The sequence below is a fragment of the Myotis daubentonii genome, chromosome 11, assembly GCF_963259705.1.
Source record: "Myotis daubentonii chromosome 11, mMyoDau2.1, whole genome shotgun sequence".
Taxonomy (NCBI): Eukaryota; Metazoa; Chordata; class Mammalia; order Chiroptera; family Vespertilionidae; genus Myotis; species Myotis daubentonii.
Window position 1 is genome coordinate 79736787 of NC_081850.1, and position 17633 is coordinate 79754419.

General features: G+C 55.2%; 1 protein-coding gene across 8 annotated transcripts in view; it reads right to left on the reverse strand.

Annotated features, from left to right (window-relative positions):
- TSC1 (TSC complex subunit 1) overlaps nucleotides 1–17633 on the reverse strand; it is a 38542-nt gene that overhangs the window by 6609 nt on the left and 14300 nt on the right. For 6 of the 8 annotated variants that reach the window (XR_009447756.1, XM_059658392.1, XM_059658389.1 and 3 more), the window contains exons 5-19: nucleotides 16754–16906; nucleotides 14615–14759; nucleotides 13387–13541; nucleotides 13007–13080; nucleotides 8920–9095; nucleotides 7753–7865; nucleotides 7342–7453; nucleotides 6962–7080; nucleotides 5415–5484; nucleotides 4942–5046; nucleotides 4149–4707; nucleotides 2660–2703; nucleotides 1915–2081; nucleotides 982–1164; nucleotides 171–281 (exon numbers count right to left, since the gene is read on the reverse strand). Coding sequence is in view for 7 of the 8 variants with exons in the window: in XM_059658392.1 (XP_059514375.1) it covers nucleotides 171–281; nucleotides 982–1164; nucleotides 1915–2081; nucleotides 2660–2703; nucleotides 4149–4707; nucleotides 4942–5046; nucleotides 5415–5484; nucleotides 6962–7080; nucleotides 7342–7453; nucleotides 7753–7865; nucleotides 8920–9095; nucleotides 13007–13080; nucleotides 13387–13541; nucleotides 14615–14759; nucleotides 16754–16906 (2286 nt within the window). In the remaining variant the exon portion in view is untranslated. The remainder of the gene's footprint in view (nucleotides 1–170; nucleotides 282–981; nucleotides 1165–1914; nucleotides 2082–2659; nucleotides 2704–4148; nucleotides 4708–4941; nucleotides 5047–5414; nucleotides 5485–6961; nucleotides 7081–7341; nucleotides 7454–7752; nucleotides 7866–8919; nucleotides 9096–13006; nucleotides 13081–13386; nucleotides 13542–14614; nucleotides 14760–16753; nucleotides 16907–17633) is intronic. The other 2 variants (XM_059658393.1, XM_059658394.1) reach the window with 2 other exon arrangements.

Genomic DNA, 17633 nt, shown 5'->3' on the forward strand with positions numbered 1-17633 from the left:
CACAGCTCACAACTCTGAACAAACATGGCCCATTTATGCGAACAGGGTGTGGAGAGACTTCCCGGGACACTCACAGGGTGTTCAACAGCACCCAGCCCCCGACCCACGACCCACCGTCCCGAGCGGAAGGGATAGGCGCGCTCCCTGCGGGCCGGCCCACTCGCCCTCACCTTCTGAGACACCTGGCTGAGCAGCAGCTCCGTGTGGCACACCTTGCTGTTGGCCTTCTTCAGCTCCAGGCGCAGCTCTGCCACCATGTTCCTGCAGTCCTCCAGCTTCGTCTGTACGGGAGATGCCGGCTCAGCGCGCCGCGGGCCTGCCCGAGAGCCAGGCCCCCTCCCTCGGTGGCGCATCAGGGAATGTCTTTGTTTTAAAAAGTAAGCTATGGCGAGTTCCTGATTTGTGTAACAAAGGCCTCAGACCCCGAGGCCCCAAACTGCCCCTGATGGGGCGGGAGGGAAACACAGTGACACCTGCTGGCCATCACGCGCACTACCGGCTGGAGGGCCTTCAGTGTCAGTAAGAGGTGTCCCTGCCGGGGATGAGGACCTCTCTTTGCAAAGCTGCGTGTCAGGTGGTCAATGTGATCAGATCACCAGGCAAAACCCAGTAAGAAACGGGACCTGCGGTGACCCAGGCCTGCACCTCTGTGCGGTGCCCAAGGGCGCGCACACAGCATTGGCCAGTGGCTGTGATATTGAAAAAGGAACTTAAACTTCCTTAGATTTATGTATATTATTTTAAACAGCTCCTAAGTTGTCAGGACAAGTTGCACTCAGTTCTTTAGATCTACCTGAGAAGCAGAACTTCTCCAGCTGGCTGCGGAGCCAGGACAAATGACTGACACACTGAGGGCGCTGGGCCTCTCCCTAAGTCAAATGGACCTGCACCAGCCACCGTGTCGGGGAAGGGCTCGCCTGTGCTGAGCAGCACACGGTGTGGGTGTGTGTGCCTCTCGGGGACGCCTGCGCGGCGGCGCACCTGCAGCTCCTGGCTCTGGTTGTAGAACTCCTCCCGGTCGTGCTGCAGCTGCCTGATCTGGCTGTGCAGCTGGGCGACCACCGTGTCCCGCTGCTCCTGGAGCTGGCTGTACCTGGCCTGCTCCTTCTGCAGACTGACCTTCCATATCTGGATGTCTTTCTCTTGTAACTTCAGCTGGTCTTTCTAGCAGAGACCAAAGATGCCATCATTTTAGCTGCCTTCCAACATGGGCGGTGATGCTCAAGTTCAAATGCAAACATTTCATCTAAAGTCTTAGCTGCCCTTTAACCATACTACAGGTCCAGACCCTGACAGCTCGCTCTGTCTGGCTGGGCTCTAGCTCAAGGGCTCCCACATTTCCCATCAGGTCACCGAAGGGATGCACATCACGGACGCTCGCCCTGGCCAGCACTCAGCAAGCGGGCACTCCTCTCAGTTACACGCCACCCGGCGGTTGCCGCAGGCTCACCTACTTTCTAAGTGGCAGAGCCACGGCCAGTCTCCAGGTCTAACTGGCTGCACTACTGTGCACAGGCCTGGGGCCATAAAAGAGCTTCCAGAGCGCTGCTTTCACATTTGGAGAAACAAAACAATCTTCTGACCCCGTTATCATCAGAGCCAATCACGAATAAACAAAAAATTCAGGTGTCCCCAGGGCTTCCAAGAGCTGCAAGGAAGCCCAGAGACGCAGCCACTCCTGTGTGAACCTCAGAGACTAGGCGGCCGCCCCAGTCACACCAGGGAGCAGAGCAAGGGCGGGAACTGACGTGGCTCAGGGGCTGCTCCTACGGCAGGAAGGGCCCAGCCCGCCGCCCACCCCTCCGCGCCCACCCCTCCGCGCTCACCGCCGCCGCCCACCCCTCTGCGCCGCTGCCCACCCCTCTGCGCTCACCATGGCCGCCCACCCCTCCGCGCCCACCCCTCCGCGCTCACCATGGCCGCGTTGTGCTCCTCCAGAGCGGCCGCCCTGATCACCCTGCGGAGGAGCCGCCTGTTCCGGACGGCGTGCTGCTGCCTCTTAAAGCGCTCGTAGAGCAACTGGTTGTGCAGTAAAAGCAGCTGGTTACGGAGGGTGCGGATCTCATCTGAGGGAGGAGAGCCTGATTTTAAAGCAGAGGGGGTGGCAGAGATGCCTTTTACGTGGTGTTCAATCAAGCCCCACCCAGGGTCTCTTAGCTCAAGAAACAATTCTTTAAGAAAGAGGCTGCCGCCCACGGGCGCTGAGCACTGGCGCCTAGCCGGCACTCAGTAGGAGGTGAGGCCGGATTGCCACCGCGTCCCTCGCTAAGGGCGCTGAGAGCGTTCTCTCCTTCTCTCCAAACGGGAGCCGCGTGTGTACACCTCTGGGACTCCTTTTCTTCCTTCCCTGATACCTTTCCCCAAACTCCCCGGACCACCTCCTGCACTTGGGGCTTAGCCCAGGGAAGCCGAGGCCGGGCGAGAGGGCTGCTCTTTTTGCAATTTTACTGCGAAGTGCATGGTCCTTGCCACTTTTCAAAACCAGGAAACGCTGACTTTAGACACCTGGGACACTCTTCAGCAAGCACAGAGTCAAGGGGCTGGAACAGCAGCGAAGGGGACTCTGCTTCCTGTAAAGCACCTCCCTCGTGACAGAGAAGGCAACAGGCGGGCGGGCAGGCCCATGTGCGCTGGATCTGGACTAAAGTCACAACTTTACCTCCAAAGTGGGTCCAGTCGACAGACTTGCTGGGTAAAGACAACCTGGGAAGAAAGGTTTTGAATCACAAAGTTAGCGAGCTTACGTACCGGCAGCCAGGCCAGGTCCCTCCTTGTGCCCAAGAAAGCCTTCAGCTCCCAGTCCCCGTGGAGGCAGCCCAGGAGCCTCACAGCCCAGTCAAGGGAGGGCCGCGGGCCGGGCTGCGGGAGACGCCCGCGCCGAGCTCACTCTGTGGCCGGGAGTTTTGCTCAGCTTTCAAGGTGACTGGTAACCAAACACACTGCGAGCTGCCTGTTTTCAATCCTCTACTGAAATACATGGGGAGCAGCTCTGGGTTGAGACACGCCTGTCCCCCAAGTTTAAGGAAAAAGTAGGTAATTTACCTGGGCCTATTACACTGAATGTCATTAAAAAATGGATCTTAGCCCGGCCGGCGTGGCTCAGTGGTTGAGTGTCCACCTATGAACCAGGAGGTCACAGTTCAATTCCCAGTCAGGGCACATGCCCAGGTTATAGGCTCAATCCCCAGTGTGGGGTGTGCAGGAGGCAGCTGATCCATGATTCTCATCACTGATGTTTCTAACTCTCTCTCCCTCTCCCTCTCCCTTCCTCTCTGAAATCAACAGAAAAATATATTTTAGAAAAAAAAAAAGGGGGGGGGGTGTGGAATCTTAGCCCTGGCTGGTGTGGCTCAGTTGGTTAGAGCACCACCTCAGTGGGTTGTCCTGTACACCAGAAGGCAGCAGGTTCAATTCCCGATCAGGGCGAGACTGGGAGCAACTGATGTCTCTCTCTCACATCAATGCTTCTCTCTTCCTCCCTCTCCAAACTCAATCTTAAAAAAGAAGAAAGAGAGATCTTAAATATTACAATCTCTGGAAAATCCTGCGCTAGGTTACTGTACAGAAGGAAAAGGAAAAATAACATTCCCCAAGAACCTGCTGAGAAATGACCGAGAATTCAAACTTCCCTCACGCCGTCCTTGAACATCCTTTGAAAAGGGTAATAAAGAGAAAGGTTGAAGAAAAAAGAGAAAAATAATAAATAAAAGAAGGGTTGAAGAGTGTCTCAGAAGATCTCTAAGAAATCCTGTGTGCCTTCCCGGGGGAGGGGCCCTGAACTTGCATGGAAAGGCTGCTGATCGATCTCCCACCCAGTGAGCTGTCAGCAAGCAGAACACCTGCGGCCAGCAGAGGGCCCTGTGACACACACTCCTGCTTCTGAAATGCCAGAACCTCCCCTGCTCTGCTGAGAGCCCTGTGGAAGCCGCTGAGCGTCCTCAGAGCGCAGGGCACAGACGGCCTATGTCGAGGTAGGAAGACTCGTGTTAAAACGGGATGATCCAGGTCAGTGTGCGCATCTGGAGGACACATACCGCCCTGTGCACGCAAAGGCGGCGGCAGCAGCCGGAGCACACAGCCTGCGCCCTCTCACGCTCTGATGCCACGCGGGACAGACCCTGCGGAGGATGGAGCCCGCAGCGCCTCACCTGCTCAGCTCCTTGCCATGCGCGTCGGCGCCCTGCTGGATCAGCCTGTCCAGCACCTCCAGCGGGGAGGCAGAGGGCGCACAGGCTTCCTCTGCGTTCCCTGGCATTTTCTTCGCGAGCTCCTTGGTCTTCTTGCTGACGAAATGATGGGCAGTCTTGGGCAGTGCCACCTCAAAAAGATGATCGTAGGGAGGAGGCTGCCCGCTCCCAAAGCCCGCGCCCCGCTGAGACGGAACTCTGAAGGGGCTGGGCGTGAGGATCCTGGTCTCCAGAGGCGTCTGGTGCTCCCCTCTCCCGGCAGGGCTCTGGTCGCGGCCCCCGCCGGGCAGCTCAATGGGGGTGAAGGCTTGCTTCGGTGTGTCAGGCCCAAGCTTGTCCAGGGACGCGTTGAGAGGCTCGGGGTGCACACTGGCGCCCTGAGCGCTGGTGGTGGCTGACGGGGTCTTCCTCGGACAGCCCAGGAGACTGTCCTGGTAGAAGGGAGAGTCAAAGCCTCCTCGAGGAACCAGGGGCTCGGTGTCGGCCGTCGTGATCTCAGAAAGTTCCTTATAAATTGCCGCTGAGGGGAGGGAGGGAGACAGAGACACCCCAGTGAGCAGGCCCCCTGGGGAGGGCCAGGCAGTGCCACCAGAGGGCAATAGAGAGCGGCATCCCTTTACCTGGCACTGGACCCCGAGTTCACCTCCCATCTTTTCTCCCCAAGAGAAGAAGCACCAAGCCAGCCCGGCGCACGAGACTGGTTCAGCGTCTTACCCTCTCGCCACCTCCCCGGGCCCCGGCGCCCGGACGTTACCTTCTTCGTTGTCCTTCTCAACGCTGTCTTCTTCGGAGGCCAGGCCGCCCAGGAACCCTGGAAGGTCACTGAGAGTGACAGCACCTTTGCCGCCAGGAAGTTCTTCTAGAAACAGACAACCTGAGTCAGAGAAACACGCAGGAAACCACTGGAACCGAAACGCTTCCCATCACGGAGGTGCCGGAACTCCTGCTGGACGGACAGGCTGGGAGGCTCTCGGGGCGGCAGAGCTCCAGCACTGCCACATCTCACTGACGGGCCCCAACACCAGCCCCACAGGAAGGAAACCTCCGTCCCTAACGCTCAGAGAACAGGCAGAACCACAGGCTGGCAGCTCCGCACGCGCACTCAACGGCACTCGCGCGAGGGCTGTGCGTTACTGTCAGGTTGGCTTTGGTGTCTCCAGGCTCAGTGGTTTGCAGCGTTCCAGAATGTCCCGTTCCCACACGGAACCCAACAAGAGGAGACGGTACCTAGACCGCGGTCGTTGGGAAGATGGTGCTGTCTGTGCAGGCAGGGCCGGGCCGGATCTGTTCTCTCCTCCTGAAAAGATGGGCACGTTTACATCACTCGGCGAGGCTGAGCACCCGTCCCCGGACGTAAGAGAAACACCCCAAGTATCTGCGCTGTCAGATTAGCAAACTGTTTCGTCTCGGACGCCTGGATGTTCTTAAAAACTGTTGCGAATCCCAGGACCTTTTGTTTACTGCGTGGTTATGTTATATCTCTTGAAAGTTACTGGATTAGGAATTAAAAGGGAAGTTTTAAGAATATTCATTAATTCACTTAAAACAAGAAGGAACGGGTGAGGCTAGCAGAGCTGCTGTCCATTCCTGCAGCTGCTCGGATCCCTGCAGGGAAGCAGCTGGGCGCTCCCGCCGCCTCTGCCTTCCGGCTGCTGCCTACGGTTCTGGCTAAACATGTGAGGAAAAGGCTGGGACTCCGGACAAGCAGTGGTGAGAAGTTAACGATGTTAACAGACTGCGGTCACATCCTTGATGTCGCAGCCACACCTGACAAGGGTTACTTCTTAGGGTTATTTACGGTGTGAAACCTGAAGCCATGGCCGTTCACGCTCCACGTGCGTGTTACCACCGCCTGCCTGGCATGTGCACGAAAGCGCCTTCACCACGCATGAGGCTGTAGCATCGTCCTCTGGGCATCTGGCAGAGACTGGCTCACCGAGTCATGTTGAAACGATTCACTATTCAATGCTGACAACGCAAAGGACTAACCAAGCTTCCCGAGACCTTCAATCTCACCTGAGAGACTAGGGGAAGCTATCCAGCTTGTGGGCGCGCGTGCCAGTGTTTTAATATTCCAGTTTCACCTGAGAGCTGAATTTTATCGTTGTTTATCTTGAAGAGACAGGCTCAGTGCATCACTGAACAAACTAACTGCTGGCCACACTCGGGTCTGAAGACCAGCGCCAGCCAGCTCGTCAACAAAACCAGAGCCTCGGGCGGAAAGGCGGCTGGGCAGCTCTCGGCCTGACCTCGCAGGAGCCGGAGGTCACGCCACCTGGTGTGAGCAGTGCGCACGTGCACATCCTCTGCCGCCACGGAGAGTTACACAATCATGTTCCCAAAGGCCAGGATTTGATAAACGAACGACTTTCACTGCTTCCCACAGAATATTCTTAAGTTAGTTTTTTTGCTTGTTTTTCTTTTCTTTTAAACAGAGAAACCAGTCCAGGAAGAAACTGTAATGCCTGCCAGGACAGGTGGGCCCTTCACACTGAGGGGCCAGGCGCTCACCACCGTTTCCTACAGCAGGAGTTCCACGCAGTCAAGGGGCAAAGGACAGCTCAGTGTCACTGCGCCAGCACCTCTGACCCCACGGGTTCCAGGAAGGGGCCAGGCCGAGTCAGCTGCCCCGCTTGGAGAGCTGCTGGCTGCTCCCTGTCAGCTGTCTGATTAAAGCCACCACACTTTAGGGGGGACCTCTATCTGGCACGACAGGCTTCACAAAGTGAGTGAGCAGGCGCCACAGTGCTGGGGAGAGGGCGACCCGAGCATACCTTCCGGGGGGGTGCGGCGGTGGGCGGGGGGAGTGGGACGTGCACGCAGTCATCCGAGTGGCAGAGCGGGGCGGGCGGAGGAGAGGTCGCCGGGGTTCCCGAGGGAGTTCCTTTTCCACCTGCTCAGAGACAAGGGCAGAACGCAGTCACTGGGCCCGACTGCTGAGCTGCCACGTTCCGGGCGGCCTGTCCCAGTGAGGAAAGCTGCTGGAGCTCACGGTGGGGCTCCAGGCCAGTCTTGTGTTAGGTTCCCTCTACATGTTCCGGAAGCCCCCGAGGTTCACTGCTGCCAGTCCCCAAACACCGTCAGACCTGAGGCTGTTCCTGGCCATAAAGGGCAGGCCCACCCCCACCAACCAAACCCCCCGAGGCGGACATACCGGGGGCGCCGAAGGCTTTACTGTAGGGCTGGGGGCAGTCAGGCGGCACGTTTCCAGGAGAGGTGGGCGGCGTGGCCATGCCGCACATGAGAGATGGGCTCCAGAGAGTAGCCTGGAAGTCAGTAAGCATGTCGGGATGAGCAAGGACCGCTCGCCCAACGTGTACGACCCTGGGCGGTGGCCACTTCAAACTAGAAAGAGGCACCTCATTAAAGCGCTATCAAGGGACACGTGCATTTGTAAGTCTAGACTCTAAGAGAAACCCAAGTGGGTTTTGCTAATGTAACCCATCCTTAAAAATAACTTTCTGAAATGAGCAGTGAGATTTTCCCAGACCACAGGCTAAAGCCCGATGCCAGTGGCCAGCGCCAGCAGCGAGCAGAGAAGCAGCAGGCGCGCTCTGGGACGTACTTGCGGGGCCTCAGCTGACAGCCGCGGCGCAGGGGAACTCAGAGGCGGAGGTAGCTGCCCTGGCGTGCTGGACATCGGCCGGGACACGGAGTGAGGGGTGGAAGTCACGCTCCCTGCAACGAAAGGGAAAGAGCGCACCGCCTCGGTGTGTGGCCTGGCTATTCTGACAAAACGCTCTGGTCACCTCGCCCTCGCTGGGTGGCTCAGCTGGTTGGAGCACCACTGTGTCCACCAACGGGGGGTTGGTCCCCAGTCAGGGCACATACAAGAAGCAACCAATGAATGCATGGATAGCGGGATGATGCATCAGTGTCTCTCTCTCAAATTAAATTTGTTTAAAAAATACGTCTTCTCAACTTCCAATATTCAGTTCTCTGCATTTAAAGAGAATCTGAGGGCCCTGACATCCTGGGGGGCAAGGAACACCCCACAGTGCTCTCTGGGAATGAGTGCAGGAGGGCCTGCAGGAAAACCTGAGAAGGCGAGGCCGGACGGTGCCTCGGTGGGCTGCCTGCCGAGCAACCTGGACTCTGCAGCGACCCAGTTCCACACCGTGCACTCGGGCACACGTCAGTGCGGCGGCCCAGAGGGCCTCACCAGTGTCGGAGAAGCAGGAAGACTCCCTTACGCACAGGAGCCTAGAAGTCACATACTTAAACCCATTTTCCTTGTTAGGCATCGCAGACACAGCAAGTCTGCTGGCACATGATCAGGCAGGAGACCAAGGACATGGGCCTAAATTACACTTGAAGGAGGAATTAATCAGCAGAAACGGAGGCAAATTCTAAGTTTTAATATTTGGGAAACTGCTCCTAGGAGCTGACCTAAGTTGTCTTCTAGGCCAGTGATGGCGAACCTTGTGAGCTCGGCGTGTCCGCATTTTGAAAAACCCTAACTTAACTCTGGTGCCGTGTCGCATATAGAAATTTTTTGATATTTGCAACCACAGTAAAACAAAATCTTATATTTTTGATATTTATTTTATATATTTAAATGCCATTTAACAAAGAAAAATCAACCAAAAAAATGAGTTCGTGTGTCACCTCTGACATGCGTGTCATAGGCTCGCCATCACTGTTCCAGGAAAAGAAAAATAAAGTCAACAAAAATCAACAATGTTTTCTAGGGCCAAAGTGGGAGGCAGAGAAGTACCAGAGTCCCTCCTACCAAAGCTATTCTGTGTGTCCACATAAGGGCTTGCGGTGACGTCAGCTGAACGAGGGGGAAGGCGGGCTGAGTTTTGGTGGGACACAGAATAGCCATCTTCATACGAGGCTTCTGTAGGGTCCAGAGAGATTTTGGCACACTCGATTACAACATCATGGGTTTCTAACTTCTTCCACCTGTAAAAGGCAAAGAAAGTCAAGAAATGCAAGCTGTAATCCATTTAATTAATCAAATACATAAGAGCGCTAACTCCAGCCAGCCACTGACCCGTGATTAGCAAAGAACAAGGCAGAAACACACCAGCCCATGAAGTACTGATCAGAAATTAGGCATTCATTTCACAAACCGATATCCTCCCCATTGAACGTGGTTATATCAATTACCAGGCGCTAAACTGAAAGAAAAATTTCATCAACAAAAGACTAGGCCTGGCCTCAAAACACAACACCAACTATGCAGAGCAGTCACCAGGGAAAATCTCCTTTGGAACGAAGGTAACCAAAGGTCAGGGAGGCCTGGAAACTGCCAGGTAGCCGAGCATGACCTAAGGCCACTTATCAAAGTGTTGGGGTTCTAAACCATCCTCAGCGCAAACATGGCGCAGAAGTCTCAACCCTAGCGAAAGCCCACAAGGAAATGTAAAGACGCGTCTAAGGGTGCTGATCTGGGAGCCACAGTTCTGCGAAGAGCACGGCCCAGGGAAAGAGACACACGTGGCGAAGTGCACCGCGCTCAGCACAGCACAGCACAGCTCAGCCCGCGGTGGGAAGAAGGGAGGAAGCAACCCGAAGTCCAGCCAGAGACTCAGCAGGGGAAAGACTGTCACCCTGTCAGCAGGTCCGCAGCCGCCAAGAGGGCGGGCCGGCTGGAAGGGGCTTCCTGGGCAAGGGAACATTCTTCTACTGCGATTGAGACTTTTTTGTCAAAACTTAACAAAACTGATGAACTTTATTGTATCTAAATTATACCTTACTAAAGTTGGCTTTACAAATCATGCTTTCAAAGATTAAGTGACAGCAAATGCTCAGGATATAATCTTACAGGAGTAAAGGAAACAAAACGCTCAGTGGATAGAGCGTTGGACTGCAGACTGAGGGGTCCCGGGTTCGATTCTGATCAAGGGCACATGCCTGGGTTGCAGGCTCGATCCCCAGTAGGGGGTGTGCAGGAGGCAGCCGATCAATGATTCTCTCATCACTGATGTGTGTCTCTCTCTCCCCCTCTCCCTTCCTCTCTGAAATCAATGAAAATATATTAAAAAACAAGCAAACAAAACTACACAGAGATACATAAACGGATATGCTCCCACTAATAATTCAAATGAGAAGAACAAGACATGAGTGTGTTCCTTTCCTTCTCTTACTTCGTCAGTGTTTGCCAAATGCACTAAGTGGAATAGCTAACGCGTTTTCTTGCTCAGGTATAACGGTCCTCCTTGGGGGCCACATCGTTTTGCTCTCCGTGTTTCTAAGTAACGAGTCCCCCTCTGTGTTCCGAAGCTTACAAAGAACAGCCCAGCAGCACTAGCCGCACCACGGCTCCCCTGGAAAACATCCTCCCTACGCAATGGTTCCAGACCGCCCAGCATCGCTGAGATGGGGGGACTGTGGTATCACACACAGGACAGAGCCGGGCTTGAGGCCTCAGGCAGCTGCCCTACAGGCAGGGCCTTGGGGTCCCCACGCAGCCTCTTGGTCAGGAGCAGGTGAGGGTCTTGGGGGCAGCCTGTGACGCCTGTGGCAGGGGAGGTAGTCTCCTCCCCACACTCTCAGCGGCTGCAAAGTGATTACGTGAGAGCGAGCGTCAGGACACATGCGCACACAGAGACTGACCTCAGAGAAGACAATGAAGTGCATGTCGCAGGCATGTTTTATTTTAACACAGTAACAGATGCACTTACAGTAACTTCTTGATTCTTAAAGGGACTTTTCAATTGTAATCTCTCTGAAACTGGGAAGCACAGGCTAACCAGTCACATGTGGTGTATTTGGGATTCTTTCCTTCTCGGGTGTGCTTAAGAAATAAAGTACATCCTGTTGGTCAGTGGCATCTTAGAGTCAATGCAATGTGACAGTTTAGTCAGCGTAGTGTTGAGAAATCCCTGCCAGCCCCCGGACTTCGCCTGCATTCTGCTGAAACCCGTGCTCAGTGCTCAGCGGAAGGGTCTATGGGGGCACATGCGGGTCCTTGCATATCTGAGAACGTCTCACACCCAACAGGCAATCTGGCCGGGAAGAAACCCTTTCCCTCGGGTTTGAAGGTGTTCCAGAAGCGAACGCCATTCTGATTTCTGAGCCTTACTGTTTTGCTTCGTTTTTCTCTAAAAGGTTTATCTCTGGTGTCATGAAATTTCACATCGATTAAGCTGAACACGAGGTTCCTCTGATCTGAAATGCACGTCTTTCAATGACCGGATTCTCTTGTATTACTTGTACTTGCGTGGGAAATTTTCTTCTATCATTTCTTTCACAGTTTGTCCCCCACCAAGCTGTCCCTCTGTCTAAAGCTCCGTGCTGGCCGCTGGGCTCCTGGGCGGACGGTCTGTTTCCCATCCTCCTCCCGGCTGCGCCTCTCCGCCCTCTGACTCTGCTCCCTGGGACAGCACGGCTTTACCTTCCCGCTGTCACTGCATGTGTCCTCTGGATTTGTTTCCTTTTTGAGGCGTCTTTCTTTAGTGGGACTGTTCCCTTCCTCGTGGCCACTACTGACATTTCCTGCTGCTTCTGTCTGCTCACTGCTTCTAGCTCCTCTTCACCTTGGTGTCTTACCTTCTGAGTTAGAGCTTTCTTCAAAAGCCAGATAACCCCTGCCTATCGAGGTGAGGGAGGCTCTATAAATCGACCCAGGAGGCTTCCAAGTTAATAGACTGAACACACACATCCAATTGTACAACCTCCTAAAACCCAACTCTCCACATTCTCACAGACATGAGAGATTGCATCCAAAAACAAAAACGGGGGGGGGGGGGGGCCGCTGGAGAGGGCCAATGGGGGAAAAGGGGGACATATGTAATACATTCAACAATACAGAATTACTTTAAAAATTAAAAAACAAAAACAGGCCACTATAAAAAAGGGCATTCGAGGAACGGAAACAGCTCTCAGGTATCAAGAACATGGTGGGAGCAAAGACTCTAACAGAAGGATTAAAAACCAACGCTAGGACGTCTTCAGGGAATAAAACAAGAGAGCGGAGCAGAAACAGGCGAGTGGGAAAGAGCAGAGAACCGTGTTGGGGTCCCAATTTCAATGCCAGGAGTCATAGGAAAAGACAGAGACGATGGAGGCAAGGAAATCACGCATAAATAGAGCGTTTCCTAGAACCTACAGAGCTCCCAGACCGAACAATGAGAACAGACTCACCGAGGGACAGCACTAGGAAATCCCAGGAAACAAAGCAAAGACTCCACAGGCCCCGAGAACACCCACCGACACAGAGGGTGAGAGGCCAGAGGCCCTGTGTCCACAGCAGCGCTGGGAGCAGGGGCACCGGACACACCTCCCGACTGCCGAGGGAGAAGGACCCCGACCTGCAAGTCTGCTCGTGTTACTACGCGCTGCACACACATCCTGTGCTTCTCTGGAGACCTCACAGGGAGCTGCTTTAAGGTGACTGAGGACTGGCATCACCGGCCTGGGCACAGGCCTGGCTGCCGGCGGGGAAAGGCGTGGAGGGAGAGGAGCTTCTCATAGCTCGGGAAGCAGAGTTCCACCCCGTTCCCCGCTTTTGGTCCTGGCCCTCCGCATGCCTGTATCCTCCAATCAGGAACTGTGCAGGCTGTTTCTCCACGGAGGAAGGGAGCGCCTGGCGGAGCAGAAGGAAGGACCCAGGGGCCCAGCCTCCTCCCTCCGACTTCCCCCAGCCCACTGGCTGCGGCCACACGCCCCCGGGGCACTGCAGCAGCCTCTGCGCTGCCGTGGGATTTCCATTTCCTGTTGCTCGGGGCGTTTCAGACGCACGAGTCCTTTCCAGGGACTGCCTCCACGAGCAGAAGAACCCATACTCCCCAGTGACCTCTCAAGCGCACGTCCCCCCTTCCCACTGCAGTCTCGCCAGAGAGCTGAGGACTGTCCAGGGGGTGCCATACCTCCGGGGGTCCAGTTCATGGTCCTTGGATCCGGTCACCAGTTCCGGGTGAATCCGCACATGCTCCATCATTGGCTGGAAGGGTCCGGGTGACAAATGGAAGGCTTAACTATCGCCACGCACCAGGACAGTATTTGACAGTAAAAAGAGCGAGTACTGATGCACGCTGCGGGGAGGGGGCTTGGACACCGTGTGAAGGGAAGGGCCCGTCACAGGGCCACACAGCGCACGACAGGCAAGCCCATCAAGGCAGAGGGCAGCCTGCGGTTGCTCAGCCCTGGAGTGGGGTCCTGGGCTGGGGGAAGGGTTATCTTTTCAGAATTCCCCTCCAGCATTTAATAAAAAGGAGTAAGTGCCGCCTGGCTGACGGCTGTCCTTTACCTTGACCACTTCCTCAAAGGTCTCCATGTTCTCCTTCATGCTGTAGTGGGAGCGGAGGAAGGAGACGAAGTTGCAAGGGTACATCCCGTAGAGGCGATGGAAGAGGGCATAGACGCTGGCGTGGAGATGGACCAGGTAGATTTCCGCCACGTGGCCTGGAAAGGAGCGTGTCCAGGAGCCTCAGCCAGACACAAAGCTGACGTGGGCCCGGCAGACACGAGCCTGAAGCTGCCGCCTGACTCCTTGCTCACGGACCCTCCCCTTTGCCCCCCGAGAGTGAGAGTGGCTTTCTACAACGCAGTGGGAGCACGCCAGCGCCCCTGGAAATCCATCGGTGGCTCCCTATGGCCCCTGGATACATGCCCTCCACGTGGAGGGACCCTCAGGTCTGGCTGAGCTAACTCTGCCTCCTCTCCAGTCATCCCTCCAAAGGGACCCCAGGCGCCTCCCCACACCGAGCCGCCTTTGGGACAGTTGCTGGCCCAACACTGCTCATCCTCCTGCCCCTGCCGGGCTCCCTCTGTCCTCAGTGCCTCGCACTGCGCGTGGTGCCCAGCAAGGCTTAAACATGTGACCAAATGTGTGAGAACCTTTTAAAATCAGCAGTAGCCTCAGCTAGTCCTGACATTCGCTTTACCAGAGCTGAGAGTGGAAGGAGGAAAACGTAGTTAACCTAGCCCTGCCTGGGCCGCTGGGAGCCGCAAGCCCACGTGGACAGAGAGGCCTCCTGAGCGAGCAGCCCACCCTGCCGCCGAGGCGACTCCCTCCCGGGCCCAGGGCTGTGCCGGAGCCGCAGGGCTCATCCTCAGGGTGCACCTCGTGCTCACAGCTGGAGGCGCCCTGACAGCGGGCTGCCTGCCGAGGTTCCCAAGTCCACTGCATGTGGAACGAGAACGCGGGTGGGACGTGCAGTGCCCTCCCTCCTCCCACACACACGGGAACAGGGCCAGGGCCTGTGTCCTGTCAGACCAGCGCACTGAGGCTAGAATGTCCCGCTCTGGCAGGGGTCACCGAAAGGCAGGGAGCTTTACCTCCTGCCACTCCGCTTGTCAGAGGTGGAACCCTTTTAAGTCAATGGAAGAAAGGCATCGCACAGCATCTGGTTCTGCCGGCAGCGGACACCCCCAGCTACTTCCTCGTCTGGCTGGTGACAACACCCACGCCAGCTACAGAAGTCGACACATCTTCCCTTACCGCTCACCCCCTGCAGGTACGCAGGAGTCTTTACCTGGTTTCTTTAGGCACCACGACGAAAGGCGGCCAAAGATGTCAAAGAAGTCGTGGAGGTGCTGCTTGCCTGCCTGGGGGATCATGGGCAGCATGGTTATCAACACCAGGACGCCGGTCGTGAGGACGATGACATCAGTGTCCACCTGCGAAGAAGAAACACCTGTCAGGCGCAGGACTGCACGCCACGGGGCCCAGTGAGAGCTTCGCTCAGACTCAGCCCCGCCCCTAAGGCCCTCAGGGCTTGGAGGGACAGCACTACAGCGACTCCACAGGAGATGCTGAGGGCCGGCCCGGCTGCAGGAGCTGGTGCCGGAACCAGGCACCCCCAGCCCAGAGGAGCTGAACCTGGGTGGGCGATGCCCACTCCTCAAGCCCGAGGACTTGGGAGCAGGATCTGGAAGCAGGAGAGGCTACTCTTTAACAGAACAGAGAAATGCAGCTGTTTTTGTTCATGCAACTAAATCCTAAAATGCTTACCTTTTACAGCCAATTAAAAAACCACTCCACACTGACAGTCATACACTTTTTCAAAGGATCACAACAAAGTATAACTTAAGAAGAAATAAGCATAGGACTACCAGGAGTCCTTACGGCTCACCTTCACAGTATTTAGAAACCAGCAAATAAAAGGCGATATGGTGACCTCTGACCCTGTCTACAACCTGCACAGCGAGTCCTTCACTGTGGGCTCATAAAGACACCGCTGCCAATGGGTACTGAGCACCTGGCCCGTGACCACATCAAGGCTGTTTGCCAAGTGACTGGAATTCAGATTTAAGCAACAAGATAGTAACCAAGACTGCCGTGGAGGCTAAGACACTCAGTATTCCTATTTAAAAAGAAATCTATCCGTCTGGAAAGGAAGTTTTAAATATACTTAGTTTTCACATCAAGCCCGCCCCTTTTGTGATGGCAGCCATCTACTGGTAAGAGTATAAAATGCTGTCAGGAGAAGGTATGAGTTCCGGTAAAAAGGATGAACCCTCATCATACAACATCCTAACTGAAGGCTTGGGTAACAGCCCAAGAGTAATTGCCAAGGCTTACCTTTTTGGAAAAGATGAGTAGTTTTGGACTCTGAATTAAATAGGGTGCCTCAAAACTGGATTATAACCTCATCAGCCAACAGCTTAAAAAATTAAGTTATTGCCCTGGTCAGGGGGCTGATGGGTTGAAGCATCGTCCCATACACCAGAAAGTTTTGTTTGACTCTCGATCAGGGCACATGCCTAGGTTGCGGGTTCAATACCCTATTGGGGCTCCAACAGGGCATGTACGAGAGGCAACCAATCAATGTTTTTCTCTCTCTCCATCTCTCTTCCTTTCTCTCTAAAAATCAATAAAAACATCCTTGGGTGAAGATTTAAAAATTTACTAAGTTGGTAAAACTATTCCTATTTTCCCCCAATACCACACGTATGTTTTTATGACACCCTGTCAATGTGACTCCTTGGGACCCACCTTCAGGGACCCTAAAGCCGCTAGTCCCCCCACTGGCAGAGTCACAAGCCCCTCTGCAGGTGCTGTGCCAGACGAGCCCGCGGTAAACACTCCGCTACTATCATGTCTCTGGGAGGAGCGAGCACTTCACATTAACCACGTTTCCTACTTCACCGCCGGAAACAAGTCCAGGAACTGGAACAGAGAGCCCTGCGTGGCCCAGCGAGCCCCTGCCGCACTCCACCCATCAGGCTCTATTTAGGGGGACCCTCTGCGCAGGAACACTGCAGGCAGCGCCAGAGCAGAGAGCGGCCAGCAGCACCGGTGGGAGCGTGGCAGCCACGTGTCCATGGCGACGGGCCTGCGAGCCCGCACTCCGTTAGCTAAAAGGTGCTTGGGAACGGGGTTCCCAAAGACGAGCCGGCATATTTTCACCTGAGGGAAGGCTCGCCAAGGACGGCATCGGAGAGGCTTGGGAAAGAGAACCAACCTGCTGAAACATCACCGTATCTGCTTGGGCAAAAGCTACTGGACATCAGTGATGCCCTGAGAACGACTCAGCCCAACTCTGCACTCGGAGAAACCCCCAACGCCTGGAGTTTCCAAACTCTCAGCTTACAATAGCGCGCTTCCTGGAAGGGACCCAACATTTCAGAAACGACACGCCATTTCGCTTGCGTTCTTACACACGTCGTACCTTGAGACATTTTAGCAGAGAAGGCAAGAGAGGTGCTTGAGAGAGCTTATGCTTCCAGGGCGGCTGCAGCCGGATGGCGTGCCCCAGTAACGAGAGCGTGGATAACCGAGAGGTGGCTTTGCCCACATATTCATTCATTTTGTCCAAGAGATGCTGGAAGTGTGAGAGAACAGGGAAACGTATCTCAGTAAAGCTGGGGGGCGGGGGGGGCAAGGGAACCAAGGGAGACCCTCGGATACATGTACACACAGGTAAAGAGGTCAAGTTCAAGATTTAAACCATGTTGGCAAACAAAACACTGTCCCATCTGGCCTGAGAGGACAGCCTGCACTTCCTGAAAAAGGGTCCCATGACACAGGTCTGCGGGGGAGGCAGGGAGGCCCTCCTTCTGAGGCACCAACAGGCCACCTCTTACCATCACCAAGGCCCCCGCCCGCGGTGCTGAAGCTGTGAGGGCCCTGCTGGAAGCTCACTCACTGCCACAGGAGCCCGGCCGCCGGGTTTGGCCCCAAATATAGATCAGGTAGGAGCGGAAGTTAAAACTCAGCCCAGAGTGAAAGAACAAGACGGCACGGTCTTCCTATTCTCTCCGACCGCAAGATGCCCCAGTCTGCCGTCACGGTGCTCTGCCAGCTGTCCACCGCCGGCCAACATAAAGCAAAAGCAACACGTAAGGGCCCTCCCAGCGCTGGGAAGCTGGACTCGTCCATCAGTCCCGTTAGTTTGCACTTAAGATTTCCCCAGATTAATTAGAAGCTGAAAAACCCAACTCAAAGCCCGGGTTCAACAAGGCGCACTTTATGAACTGAAGTGGCCCTGTACCATTCTAGTATTGGGATTCCAGGATTTTTTTAAACAGCAAGATCTTAAAAAGCCTCTG